Source organism: Rana temporaria, chromosome 12, assembly GCF_905171775.1.
Source record: "Rana temporaria chromosome 12, aRanTem1.1, whole genome shotgun sequence".
Taxonomy (NCBI): Eukaryota; Metazoa; Chordata; class Amphibia; order Anura; family Ranidae; genus Rana; species Rana temporaria.
In genome coordinates, this window is record NC_053500.1 from 16,078,860 (window position 1) to 16,092,517 (window position 13,658).

At 44.4% G+C, this 13,658-nt stretch overlaps 1 protein-coding gene across 1 annotated transcript in view; it reads left to right on the forward strand.

Moving 5' to 3' along the window:
* Nucleotides 1-6,149, forward strand: part of LOC120919469 (peroxidasin homolog) — a 57,213-nt gene extending 51,064 nt beyond the window's left edge. Inside the window, exons 19-21 of the mRNA XM_040331651.1 lie at nt 2,166-2,247; nt 4,015-4,721; nt 5,722-6,149. Of these exons, the coding sequence (XP_040187585.1) occupies nt 2,166-2,247; nt 4,015-4,092 (160 nt within the window). The 3' untranslated portion in view covers nt 4,093-4,721; nt 5,722-6,149. The remainder of the gene's footprint in view (nt 1-2,165; nt 2,248-4,014; nt 4,722-5,721) is intronic.
* Nucleotides 6,150-13,658: the final 7,509 nt, after the last annotated feature.

Below are 13,658 nucleotides of genomic sequence, written 5' to 3' on the forward strand. Positions count from 1 at the left end.
TTGGGGACAAAGAGAAGAAGAGGCGTCAGCAGCCCTTCCTTACACTTAATCGTCTGACAATCCCTATTGATCTCCTTGCTGCAGTCTGGATTGAATGCTGGAACTGGGGTAGTACACCTATCCTTTCACCCCCCCAAGTTGTTGTCCTCCGTCAATCTTTACACCGAGCTCCCTCACATTATTATTGCCCCTAAGTGACCCTTTCCTTGCCTAAGTATCACATCAGCAAGGGCGGACTGACCCATCGGGCTCTCGTGGCACCGCAAGGCCATTAGGGCCCGGCCCCATGAGGTGCCATTTGAAGCGGCTGTAATAATAACACTAACAGGGCACTGCTCCTTACCGGCCCCTCCTTCCGTCCCGTCCACCACGGGTGCTTGTACTGTACGCGACATCACCTGGGTTGGACGAGAACAGTTATCAGATCATGGACAGGATTGGACCACCCTATCTCCCGATTGTGGATTTCCTGCTAAGCCTTTTAAGCCGCGTACACACGATCAGTCCATCCGATGAGAACGGTCTGATGGACCGTTTTCATCGGTTAACTGATGAAGCTGACTGATGGTCCGTCGCGCCTACACACCATCGGTTAAAAAAACGATTGTGTCAGAACGCGGTGACGTGAAACACAACGACGTGCTGAAAAAAAACGAAGTTCAATGCTTCCAAGCATGCGTCGACTTGATTCTGAGCATGCGTGGATTTTTAACCGATGGTCGTGCCTACTAACGATTGGTTTTGACCTATCGGTTAGGAATTCATCGGTTAAATTTAAAGCAAGTTGGGTTTTTTTTTTAACCGATGGATAAATAACCTATGGGGCCCACACACGATCGGTTTTGACCAATGAAAACGGTCCATCAGACCGTTGTCCTCTGTTTAACCTATCATGTGTACGAGGCCTTAGGCCCCGTACACACGACCGAGTTTCTCGGCAGAATTCAGCCAGAAACTCGATCGGAGCTGGATTCTGCCGAGAAACTCGGTCGTGTGTACACTTTTCAGCGAGGAAGCCGACGAGGAACTTGTTCTCTATTTCCTCGTTGTTCAATGAGGAAAGTCGGGCCGCCGAGATCCTCAGCGGCTTTAACACTGAACTTGACGAGGTACTCAATGTGTTTGGCCTTAGACTTCTCTCATGTTGCCTCCTGGAACTCTTTCACATTCCATCAGGTTCTCATCAAACTTCTGGGTCGTTAAAGTTGTGATAATATGCATGTATGGGGAAGAATGAGAGATGTGTATAATGCAACCTTCAATCAAATTTTCCAACAATCCAAAAAAATCTAACCAAATTAAATTAAATTGTTACCACTCAGATGCCCCAATCTGTCATCCTAGCTGAATGACCTTACTGTTTCCAGGTGCTGGTCTGGTTGAATACCAGCTCGAAGGCTACAACAAAATGGCGCCCATCTGTACACTGTCACAGCGTGTAGCAAACCTTACTTGAGTAAAAATGGCTTCAGATTGGTCTCCTACTCTCCTCCTCTAGGGGTTAGAGGGGTTCTCTGTTAGAAGACCAAGCTGAAGGATAGGCACCATTTTGTTATAACCAAAAAAAGCAACTTCCTTCAACCAAGTTCAAGAACTCACAAAAGTGGCCCTGTCAGTTCTGTAACAGATTCCAAAAGGAAGTTCTCTGCTATAGAAGAGGCATTACATTTCCCTCTCTGGGGTCCCGTGTCTCTTACCTTCTCCTCTATTCCAATGTTGCATCCTCCATCAGGCTGTACAGCACTCAACACTCCAGAAAGTGTCAAGTCCCCCCGCTATGTTGTTTCTTCCTCCAACCTGCTGATTCCTGTAATGATGGACAGATCGGAGAAAGGAACCACAGTGCTTGGGAGGGAAACGCAGGAATCCGACACTTCCAGAAGTGTCAAATGCTATAGAATCCTCTGGAGCGCTGGGACAAAGGGGGAGGCAGGAGACATGGGCCAATATGGAGGTGGGTATAATACCTCTTCAAGTGCAGCTTCCATCCTCATCTTTCCAGAAAGGCGTATAAACCTTGTGTCACATCTCTACCCATCTCAGTCCTCTCTTGGCTATAACACAACCTTACTCCTCACTTTTCCAAATAGTAGGTGAATCAAGTCTTGTCTTTGTACCTTTGTATACGACCTCCCCGTGTCAGCTCTTTGTTGTTCTTCTTGTAGACAGGAGGAGTATCTACAGGAGGACTCAGAAGACGACTACATCTCAACACTTGAAACAACCCTTGCAGCGTTACAGAACAAGGTGTGATAATATTTATAGCTAAGTAACAACCACACCCCTCATGCTTTGTGCCCTCCCATTGCATTGTTCTGTGCTGGCAGAGCTAAGTAACAACCACACCCATCATGCTTTGTGCCCTCCCACTGCAGTGTTCTGTGCTGGCAGAGCTAAGTAACAACCACACCCCTCATGCTTTGTGCCCTCCCACTGCAGTGTTCTGTGCTGGCAGAGCTAAGTAACAACCACACCCCTCATGCTTTGTACCCTCCCACTGCATTGTTCTGTGCTGGCAGAGCTAAGTAACAACCACACCCCTCATGCTTTGTACCCTCCCACTGCATTGTTCTGTGCTGGCAGAGCTAAGTAACAACCACACCCCTCATGCTTTGTGCCCTCCCACTGCAGTGTTCTGTGCTGGCAGAGCTAAGTAACAACCACACCCCTCATGCGTTGTGCCCTCCCACTGCAGTGTTCTGTGCTGGCAGAGCTAAGTAACAACCACACCCCTCATGCTTTGTGCCCTCCCACTGCATTGTTCTGTACTAGCAGAGCTAAGTAACCACACCTCTCATGCTTTGTGCCCTCCCACTGCATTGTTCTGTGGTGGCAGAGCTAAGTAACAACCACACCCCTCATGCTTTGTACCCTCCCACTGCATTGTTCTGAGCTGGGAGAGCCAAGTAACAACCACACCCCTCATGCGTTGTGCCCTCCCACTGCAGTGTTCTGTGCTGGCAGAGCTAAGTAACAACCACACCCCTCATGCTTTGTGCCCTCCCACTGCATTGTTCTGTACTAGCAGCGCTAAGTAACCACACCTCTCATGCTTTGTGCCCTCCCACTGCATTGTTCTGTGGTGGCAGAGCTAAGTAACAACCACACCCCTCATGCTTTGTACCCTCCCACTGCATTGTTCTGAGCTGGGAGAGCCAAGTAACAACCACACCCCTCATGCTTTGTGCCCTCTGACGGCAGAGCTAAGTAACAACCACACCCCTCATACTTTGTGCCCTCCGACTGCATTGTTCTGTGGTGGCAGAGCTAAGTAACAACCACACCCCTTATACTTTGTGTATTCCCACTGCATTGTTCTGTACTATGTGTCCTGACGAAGCGAAAGAGTGAAACGCGTTGATGCACATTCTTTATCATGTATTCTATATATGTGCTTTTTAATTCTTCTAAATGTTCTCTACTACTTCAAATAAATATTGTATTTGTATACTTCTCGTTGTTCATTGTGCCTTTAAAGTGCGACCTGTGGGTCACCATATGGTGCCCCCTCCCTCATAACATCAGACTTGGCTGCTTCCTAAGCTGACACAACGTAGCAGGGGAAAGTAATTAAGTTGGCTTCCTACACTGAGGGAAGGTCACTTTGTTGCTTAATGTTTAGCACTTCAAGTTGTATTAAGAGGTTGGCTGGAGTCGCCTTTCTTTTTACAATCGTTTGTTGATCAGCTTATCTAGGCAGCAATGAATGAATAACAGTCATATCCGGAAGCAGTCTTGTGATTTTCAAACTTTCCCAGCCATCAGTTCCTTGTTTGTATTGCATTTTTGACCTTTTCATAGTGCTTTTCATTTTGGATTTGGAGGTATTTGACTTTTTCAATCATGGTTCAAATGACAGAAATACAGGTTTTCCTCCCTTAAGGGTGTTTGTAAAATTTAACAAGAAAAGCAGTGTTTATTTGACATGCATGCCTCAACTGTGTATTTGGCTATCAGTCTGACGTTGCCCTTGCCCTTTACTGAATTTTTTTTGTTCCTCTTCCATATTATTAGGTGAGGGAAATGGAAAGCCAGTTGAAGCAGCTGCAGAAGACACAGATGGCCACAGGGGGGCAGCACCCATTGCAATGATGTACTGTACAGATTTCCGCATTTGTGCGCAAGGATGGCTAAATGTCCGCAAAACCCCCGTCTACAGTGTGTAGTCCACCCTGACAGAAAATTGGGCTAAATGTAATAAAAAAATGCTGTCTGATCCTCAAAAACTGAAGGTGCTGATCATACTCAGGAAGTCGACATCTTTTTCTCTGATTCTAATTTAGCACAGATACAGAACCTGTAGAGTGTTGTGTCCAACATTGTTTTTTTACATTTGCAAATAGCTATCAAGGGTATTCAATATTCTGCTCACTTCCTGTGTGGTCACCAGAGCAGGAAGCGACCATTCCATTCCTCCATGATGGATAGATACAGCTTTAACAATCTGATAGAATCTAACCCTTCCTCTTCTCAAAAGTTTTGTCTAGAGATGGGTCTTGGAGAACTAACTACACATGTCTGGATATCATTTTAAAATGTCTAAATACAACTATCTTTGGGCCTTCTTTCATTTTAACAGGGAAAAAGCTAATGTACGATCAATGGCCTCGAAACCTCCAAAAAAATGTTTGGTGTCTAACCAAGGGTTACCTAAAAACTCCTGGATGGGAATGGACACTGAAACTCCTAGGCAGGCTGGGATACCTTTATCTCCTATGTGAGTGGGGACACTAAAGGCAGACAGGCCCACCTGCGACTCCTAGGTGGGTGGGGACATCTGGAATTCCTAGGCTAACCAAGACACTTAGAACTCCTAGGCAGGCAGGGACACCTGGAACGTCTAGGTGTACATGTCCCTGTCTTCTTAGGAATTCCAGGTGTCCATCTGGAACTCCTAGGTGGCGGGGACACCTAGAACTCCTAGGCAGGTGGGTATTCCTGGAACTCCTAAACAGATGAGAACACCTAAAAATCCCAGGTGGGCAAGAGAAATTTGGAACGCCTTAGCAGGCAGGGACAGCTGGAAGTCCTAGGTAGATAGGATTTCCTGCTGTTCTTGCAGAGTGCAGGTGTCCCCAAGTGGCAAAAACACCTGAAACTTCTAAGCAGTCAGAAACACCTGGAACTCCTAGGTGGACAGGGATATTTGGAACTCCTAAGGAGGCAGGGACTCCTGGATGGATGAGGACACCTGCAACTCCTAGGTAGCCAGGGACACCTGAAACTCCTAGATGGGTGGGGACATCTGGAACTCCTAGACAGAGAGGGGCACCTGGAACTCCTAGACAGAGAGGGGCACCTGGAACTCCTAGACAGAGAGGGGCACCTGGAACTCCTAGACAGAGAGGGGCACCTGGAACTCCTAGAAAGACAGGGATACCTGGAACTCCTAGAGAGACAGGAATACCTGGATCTCCTAGAGAGAAAGGAATACCTGGAACTCCTAGACAGACAGGGATACCTGGAACTCCTAGACAGACAGGGATACCTGGAACTCCTAGACAGACAGGGATACCTGGAACTCCTAGAAAGACAGGGATACCTGGAACTCCTAGAAAGACAGGGATACCTGGAACTCCTAGAAAGACAGGGATACCTGGAACTCCTAGACAGACAGGAATACCTGGAACTCCTAGACAGACAGGGATACCTGGAACTCCTAGAAAGACAGGGATACCTGGAACTCCTAGACAGACAGGAACACTTAGAACTCCTAGGCAGGTGGGGACACTTGGAACTCCTTGGTGGGCAAGAACAGCTGGAAACTCTAAGTGGGCAAGAACAGCTGACGCTCCTAGGTGCACAGGGACACTTGGAACTCCTAAGAAGATAGCGACACCTGGAACTCCTAGGTGGGCAAGAACAGCTGGACATCTTAGAAAGGTAAGGCAAAGCCTTGAACTGTAGTGAAGGGGCTCACTAATGAATATCCTGTAGGAAGACCATGAGTGACACATTCCTTTGGATTTAACCAGAGATCTCCTTGCATTCATACTCTATTCCCGTGTGTCTATTTCCTGGCCCACGTATGGTCAGTCACCAACAACCCAGCTGATGCCACAAATACCTTGTATGAAGTAATCTGTTTTTTATTCCCCATGTTCTACAGTTTCTGTAACTGTTCTTATAGAACCCCCAGGCAAGTGAAACAAACAAGAGATACAACCGAATACCCTTTGCCTTTACATAGTTATGTTTAAATGCCTGAAGTTCTTTCAAAGCAAAGTATTTGATATTGTTGGCCATTTTTATGTTTTTTTTTTTAAAGTTTACACATCTGTTGTATATCTTTTTTTTTATATACATATATATAACTCTTTATATAAAATCTTTATTTGATAAATAAACATTTATTATAGGATTTATCTCTGACACTCTGTTGGGTTTTCTTCTTAGAAAGGTTGGAGGCGTCCCGACTTTACATTGCAGTTGGTGTAATCTGTTCTCCCCGCCCCAGAAATCACTCCTCATCAGGGTTACCAACCTCCGGCAGCGTTTTTTACTGGAAAAACATGGAAAATTTACAGATGGAGCACATTATTTACTGACAATCTGAAAAATGACAGAGCTTCTATTAGAAACGAAGACGATCGATTTTTAAACAGTATCAACACAATATGGAAATACTGACAATACCCGTAATCGGTCATTTTCTTGGTGTACAAGTCAACACAGCGTGACAAATTATCTGCCCCCGATATTTACAGACAGTTGTGAAAATAACAGATTTTTACAAACTGTCTATAAATTTACTGACGGTTGGCAACCCTGCTCCTCACCTTTTTATCCCAATAATTCTGTTTTCCTCTTGTTGAAGGTTTTTTTTCTCTCTGATGCCATCTTGTCTTTTGTACTCTTAGCTGGAGATCCGTGTTTGGTCGCCTGCGGAGATGGCCTTGCTAATTTACATCTGCGACTGATTTCAGAAGTTAAAAAAATGTTTTTTAATGTGTTTGAAAGTTGAGCTCAGAGTCGAGTGATGGGGGGGGTGGTTATTCTTTTTATTACGGTCTCTAATTGTGGTTCTCTTGTGTGTTTGTTGATAGAACAATAATCATGGTTTAGTTGAGAGGAGCACATGGGGTGGAGATTAAAGATTGGACTGATGTTCTGGAGACCTGAGCCAAACCTTTGGTTAGTAGACCTATTATAACTGGGGAATAAATATGAATGCCTTTTACTTGTTTGATAGGACGAAGATTCTGGGCATCCTAGTGAGGAGAATGGCACCCTCTGGTGGGGGAAAAGGAAACGTGTTCTTACAAAGGAAATGCTAACTTCAGCTAGGCCATTGGCTTAAATATTGTGTGCTTTCCTTCCATTGTCTAAGTTCTAATCTCCATAGTGGCTGCTTTATGTTCCTTGTGGAAATTTCATTGTCTGTAGTTTAAATTTCCATGTTGACACCTTTATAACTTATGACTGTTGGTGAACGTCTTGCACTTTCTTCATAGGACCAGGTTTCAGTGTATGCCTAGCTTTAACTAGGTATTTGGACTAAAGTATTACACATGGTGCCCCCCTTTCTTCCTATTATTGAAGTTCTGTTGTCTGTGGTTCAAATCTTCATGTTGACTCCCGTTGTTGAACGTCTTGTACTTTCTTAATACAGCCAGGATTGAATATGTCTATGCCTATGAGATAGAGTGCAGAGACTGGCACCCTCTGGTGATTGTGGAGAAGAATATTTCTGACAAAGGATATGCTAATTTATAGCTTTAACTAGGTATTTGGACTGAGGTATTCTGTATGGTGCCTCTTTCTTCCCTCCCTCCCTTCTCTTACTTCCTTCCTTTCCTTCTTCCCTTCCTTCCTTCCTTTCTTCTTCCCTTCCTTCCTTTATCCCACCCTTCCCTTCCTTTTCTTCCTTCCTTCTTCTCTCCTTTCCTTTTCTTTCCTTTATCGCTCCTTTCCTTCCTTCCATCCTCCTTCCCTCCCTTGCTTTATCCCTCCGTTTTCTTTCCTTCCTTACATCCTTCTTCCCTTCCTTTATCAATCCTTTCTTTCTTTCTCGTTCCTTCCAGACTTCTTCCCTCCCTTTATCAATCCTTTCTTTCTTTCTCGTTCCTTCCAGACTTCTTCCCTCCCTTTCTTTCTTCCCTTTATCCTTTTACCCTCCATTCCTTTATCCCTCCTTTCTTTCTTTTTCTTTCCTTCCTTCCATCCTTCTTCCCTCACTTCCTTCCCTTCCTTTATCCCTCCCTTCTTTCTCGTTCTTTCCATCCTTCTGCCCTCCCTTTCCTTCTTCCCCTCATTCCTTTCCTTCCTTTATCCCTCCCTTTTTTCTTTCCTGCCTTACTTTCTCCCTTCCTTCTTCCCTTCTTTCTTTCCTTCCTTCCATCCTTTATCCCTCCCTTCTTTCTTAATCATTCCTTCCATCCTTCTTCCCTCCCTCCCTCCCTTCCTTCTCTCCTCCCTTCCTCCATCCCTCCCTTTTCCTCTTCCCTTCCTTCTTTTCTCCCTTTCCTCCCTCCCTCCCTCCTTCCTTCCTTCCTTCCTTCCTTCCTTCCTTCCTTCCTTCCCTTTCTTTATATATCCCTCCCTTCTATCCTTTTCCCTCCTTTTCTTTCCTTCCTTCCTCTCTCTTTCCTTCCCTTCCTTTATCCCTCCCTTCGTTCTTTCTTAATCATTCCTTCAATCCTTGTTCCCTCCCTTCCTTTCTTCCCTTCATTCCTCTATCCCTCCCTTTTGTCTTTCCTTCTTTCCTGCCTCCTTCCCTTTCTTCCCTCCCTCCTTTCCTTTCCTCGTTGTCTCTTTTTTTTCTTCCCCCCCTTGTATTACATTTTGTGACATCCCCTTCTCACCAGCAAGCACTAAATTATCAATATGTTTCATAAGTGAGCACCTTCTGGTCATCGTAAAATAAATTTGCAATCTGATCCAACAGTTGGCTTTCTTTTCTAGCTGGTGAAAGTTACCGTTATGTGAACCCGAACTGGATAGCATTAGGTTTGCTAAAGCTCTGAGTATTATAATAGTAAAACTGGAGGGGTGCACAACACATAGATCAACCACATCCACTGAGGAGCTAACAGGCGTCACCTACAATACCCGCATATTGGCCACTCCCCTTTGGGTGTAGCGGGGACAGTAGGTGTAGCCTCTGTTGTCACCTCAGCGGATGTGGTGATCTTTGTGGTGTGCGCCCTCTAATTTTGACATGTGGGACGTGCTCCTGATGGGACTGGCACCCACCGTGGGAGGAGAAACGACGGAAGGATATAAAGTAGACGTTTGAGTAGCATGATTTTTTTTTTTACATGTGGTCAACTGTCTATCGTAATTGCATTTGTATAAATCGTATTCTCTGCTTTATTAATTTTTTCATAATTCTAGTGCTGATGACCCCCTTCAGCCCAATTCAGCCACTTCCTGTCCTACATGCTCTGGCTTCAGAGTTAATTGTACATCACTGATCTAGATCTTAGAAAAAGCAGCAGATTTAAAAAGCTTATAAACAGATTTGGGAATTGTCATTACTATATTAACGCTTATATGAGATCTTACTGGTTGGTTTAAATTTAATGAAATTGTTTTTTAATGTCAGGCTTGGTATGCGAAGTCTGCCTATAATGCTGGGAAATCACATGATATTGCTATGCTGTTATATAGTGATTGTGGGCGATCTTACGTTTTTTTTTTTTTCTTTTTCTTAATTCTTTTTCTGAAATAGAAGAACCAGCACCTCAATGTGTGAGCACAGGCTATAGCTTGGAGGGTAAGAGCTCTGACTGGTCTGCTGGAGACCTGAGTTCAAATCCCTCTGAGGGAAGGCCTTGTGTGTCCCAGGTACTGTGCAATGCCTGAACCCTCTGATGGTTGGATGGGGTAGTGAAATATTACAGGCCCTCTCCCATCATCAGAAGTTTCAGGTACTATGTAGTACCTGGGGTGAGGTAAATAAAAACCTAAGTCCCTGCTTTTGGAATGAGCTGCCCCGGTAAGACAGCCCATTCTAATTATATATGTTGCAGTGATGTCACAGACCGTGGACCGAAGAGGCGGGGTGTCCACAACCTAATGTGATGCCCACACATGTTACAGGCCTGTGGGGACCTGGGACTGGAGCAGACTGGTGGGTTGTCCATGGCCTCCAGATTTTCACTCAGGGATTTGAGCTCGGGGTCTACAGCGGTTTCAAGCATTTGCCCTCGGAGTCTACAACGCTTCATGGATTCGAACTCGGGTCTACGGCGCCCTGGGTCAACGCTCTTATCCTCTGAGCTACTTGCCTCTGCTCAATCACTTCAGTGTTCGTTCTCCTACTTCAGGTCTATAACAAGGTCTCAAATTTATAAGAGGAAACCAAGAATCGAACCTGCAACTCAAAAACAGCTCGATGGCCTTGGGTTGGCTGCTAAACCACTGAGCCAACCAGTCTTCTCATCAACAGGAAAGTCACTCAAGACTTAGTAAGCTAAATATGATCATCGCCATTCTAATAAACAGATGTGGATTCGAACCACAAACCTGAAGGTCATGCTGGACCATTGGTTTGCTGCTAAACCTCTATACCAGAACAAAGCTCGGGCTTGGAGTTCAGCAGCCAGCCCTTTGTACATCAACACTTTAGTAACCCATTTACTAATCTCCTGACAACTATATTTGCAAAGAGCGGTTTACCCAGGTAGGTGAAAATCAGGACTTAGAATGTTTTTTCCTTTTATCATTTAGGGACTGAAGATCAGCTTTGGATCAGTGATTTAGCAGCCAACCCTTTAAATATCAAGACTTGGTAAATAAATGATCACCAATTTGATTAATTAATCAATCAACCAATTAATCTTTAGGACATAATTGGCCGACTAATGAAGATAAGCATCCAATATCCCTGCTGGAGGGCGACAATATTTGTAATGAACCTCCTTACCCCAGGCGGGTAAAAATGGGGACTTAATATATTCTTATATTCTCTTTTTTATTTATGGGCCTTTGGTAGATGGGGTGTGAAATGCCAGGTTTGGAGTCACAGGTTGTGTAGAGTTGATGAAAATTATCCAAGATTTTACGATGTTGAGGAACTGGGTCTTATTCGTTTTTAGAGCCAGTTTAGGAGGCTATTCACTAGGGTTGGTGTAGAGTTGATGAAGATGATCCAAGACTTGAGGAGGAACCAGATCTTATCCATTTTAAGAGCCATCTTAGGGGCTATTCACCAAGATTATTAAGAGCTGTGTAAAGTGGCTGATAGTGAACCAAGACTTGCTCCATTCTACAGATGGCTTATAGAGGATTAGTAACCAGCAATGGTCAGAGCCGTGGTGTTGGGAGTTCTAATCCCAGTGCCAACTCCTTAGATCAGGACCATATAATACAGGTTCTTACTGTTTTCACATTAGAGTAAAGCCTCGTACACACGTTCAAATTTTCCGACAACAAATGTGTGATGGAAGGGTTTTGTCGGAAAATCTGACCGTTTGTTCTATCGGACAATTGTTGTCAGATTTTCCGACCACAAATGTTTTCTAGCATGCTTTAAAACTGTCCGACAACAAATGTGTCTTCTCAGATTATCCAATCGTGTGAACACAAGTCCATCGGAAAAAAATCCATAGTACAAACACGCATTCCCTAAACCAATACTAACCATAGCACAACATTAGCAGAAGTTGCCCAAAGGGTGGCGCTAAAGAGTTGAAAAACCACATCGTTTGGTGAATGTTGGCTGAAAACATTTTGCCGTCTGTATGCAGAACAAGTTCACGGCCAACGCCCTTCGGACAAAATTCCACGGCTTTGTCCGATGGAAATCCGATCGTGTGTACGAGGCTTTTGTCAAGTAGACTTTAGGCCCATAAACACGATCCGACTTTTTGACAACAAACCTCCGATGGACCTGTTCGATCGAACAATTCGACCGTGTGTACGCTCCATCAGACAAACTTTGTCATCGTACAAATGTTCGCTGTGAGAACAGACAAACTTTCCGGCAACAAATGTCCGATGGAGAAAATCCGATCGTGTGTACTAAAGTCCAAACTACAAACACGCATGCTCAGAACCAGTGCTAGACATCAGACAAAAATAGCAGAAGTTGCCCAAAGGGTGGCGGTAAAGAGCTGAAAAAAACACGTGTTTTGGTGAAAGTTGTCTGAAAAAGTCCTGCCGTGTGTATGCAGAACAAGTTCACGAACAAAGCCCTTCGGACCAAAATCCACAGAAAAGTCAGTTGGAAGTCCGATCGTGTGTACGAGGCTTTACACTTACTTACAGGTAGAGTGATACTGAAGTGGTTTGGTGGACATCAGTAACACTCCGTGTGGTGTGTATGGAACAACCCACCACATTGTTTCAAACCCCATTCAATCATTTCTTTCTTTTCCAAGACCTACATATTTCAGGCTCAGTGTAAAACTTCTTATATTACCTGTTATTGCTCTGGACAGTCCACTCCAGTGCCTGCCCCACCAGGTCTATTAGTAGGCACCTTGTTGGATTCTTTGGTCCATGGTCAGTGACATCACTGCACCAAACGTTAGGGCTCATTCACATCTGTGCATCGCGTTAAAATAAAATCATCCTCGCTGCATCTTTTGATGCATTTTCACCACAATGCACAGATGTGAGCCGGGCCTTACCGGGGCAGAACAGCCCGAAAGTAGGGCTTTACCCCATTAACCACTGATATACGTCAGCAGAATGGCGTGCACGCGACCTGGTCCGAAGCTCCGTGGCCGCGGGACCCAATCGCCGCCGGTGTCCCGCGATCGGTCCCCCGGAGCTGAAAAACGGGGAGAGGTGTGTGTAAAAACACCTTCCCTGTTCTTCGTTGTGGCGCTGTCATTGATCGTGTGATCCCTGTTATAGGGAAACACGATCAATGACGTCACACGTCCAGCCCCGCCCCCTACCGTTAGAAACACATATGAGATCACACTTAACCCCTTCAGCTCCGGTTAACTCCCAAACTGCAATTGTCATTTTCACAGTAAACAATGCATTTTTATAGCAAAAATCACAAAAATTTGTCAAAATTGTCTGATGTGTCCGCCATAATGTCGCGGTCACCAAGAAAATCGCCGATCGCTGCCATTAGTAGTAAAAAAAAAAAATATTAATAAAAATACAATAAAACAATTTTGTAAACGCTATAAATTTTGCGCAAACCAATCGATAAACGCTTATTGCGATTTTTTTTTTTACCAAAAATAGATAGAATACTATGTATCGGCCTAAACTGAGAAAACAAATGTTTTTTTATATCTTTTTTGGGGGATATTTATTATAGCAAAAAGTTAAAAAATATAGTTTTTTTTTCAAAATTGTCGCTCTATTTTTGTTTATAGCGCAAAAAAATAAAAACCGCAGAGGTGATCAAATACCACCAAAAGAAAGCTCTATTTGTGGGAAAAAAAAGGACGCCAATTTTGTTTGGGAGCCACGTCGCACGACCGCGCGATTGTCGGTTAAAGCGACGCAGTGCCGAATCACAAAAAGGCGCCTGGTCCTTTAGCTGCATTTTGGTCCGGGTCTTAAGTGGTTAAAAAAAAAAATCTGTTTGTTTACCCCCAACGCGGCCTATCTATGCAAATATCTATGCTCCCGAGGAAGCGCTAGTTCAAGCGCATAACATGTAGAGCAAGCCCTCCATTAACCTCCGGATTACTACCTGGGTTACACAATTCAAGATCGTATCTTTAACTCTGCTTTCTAAATGA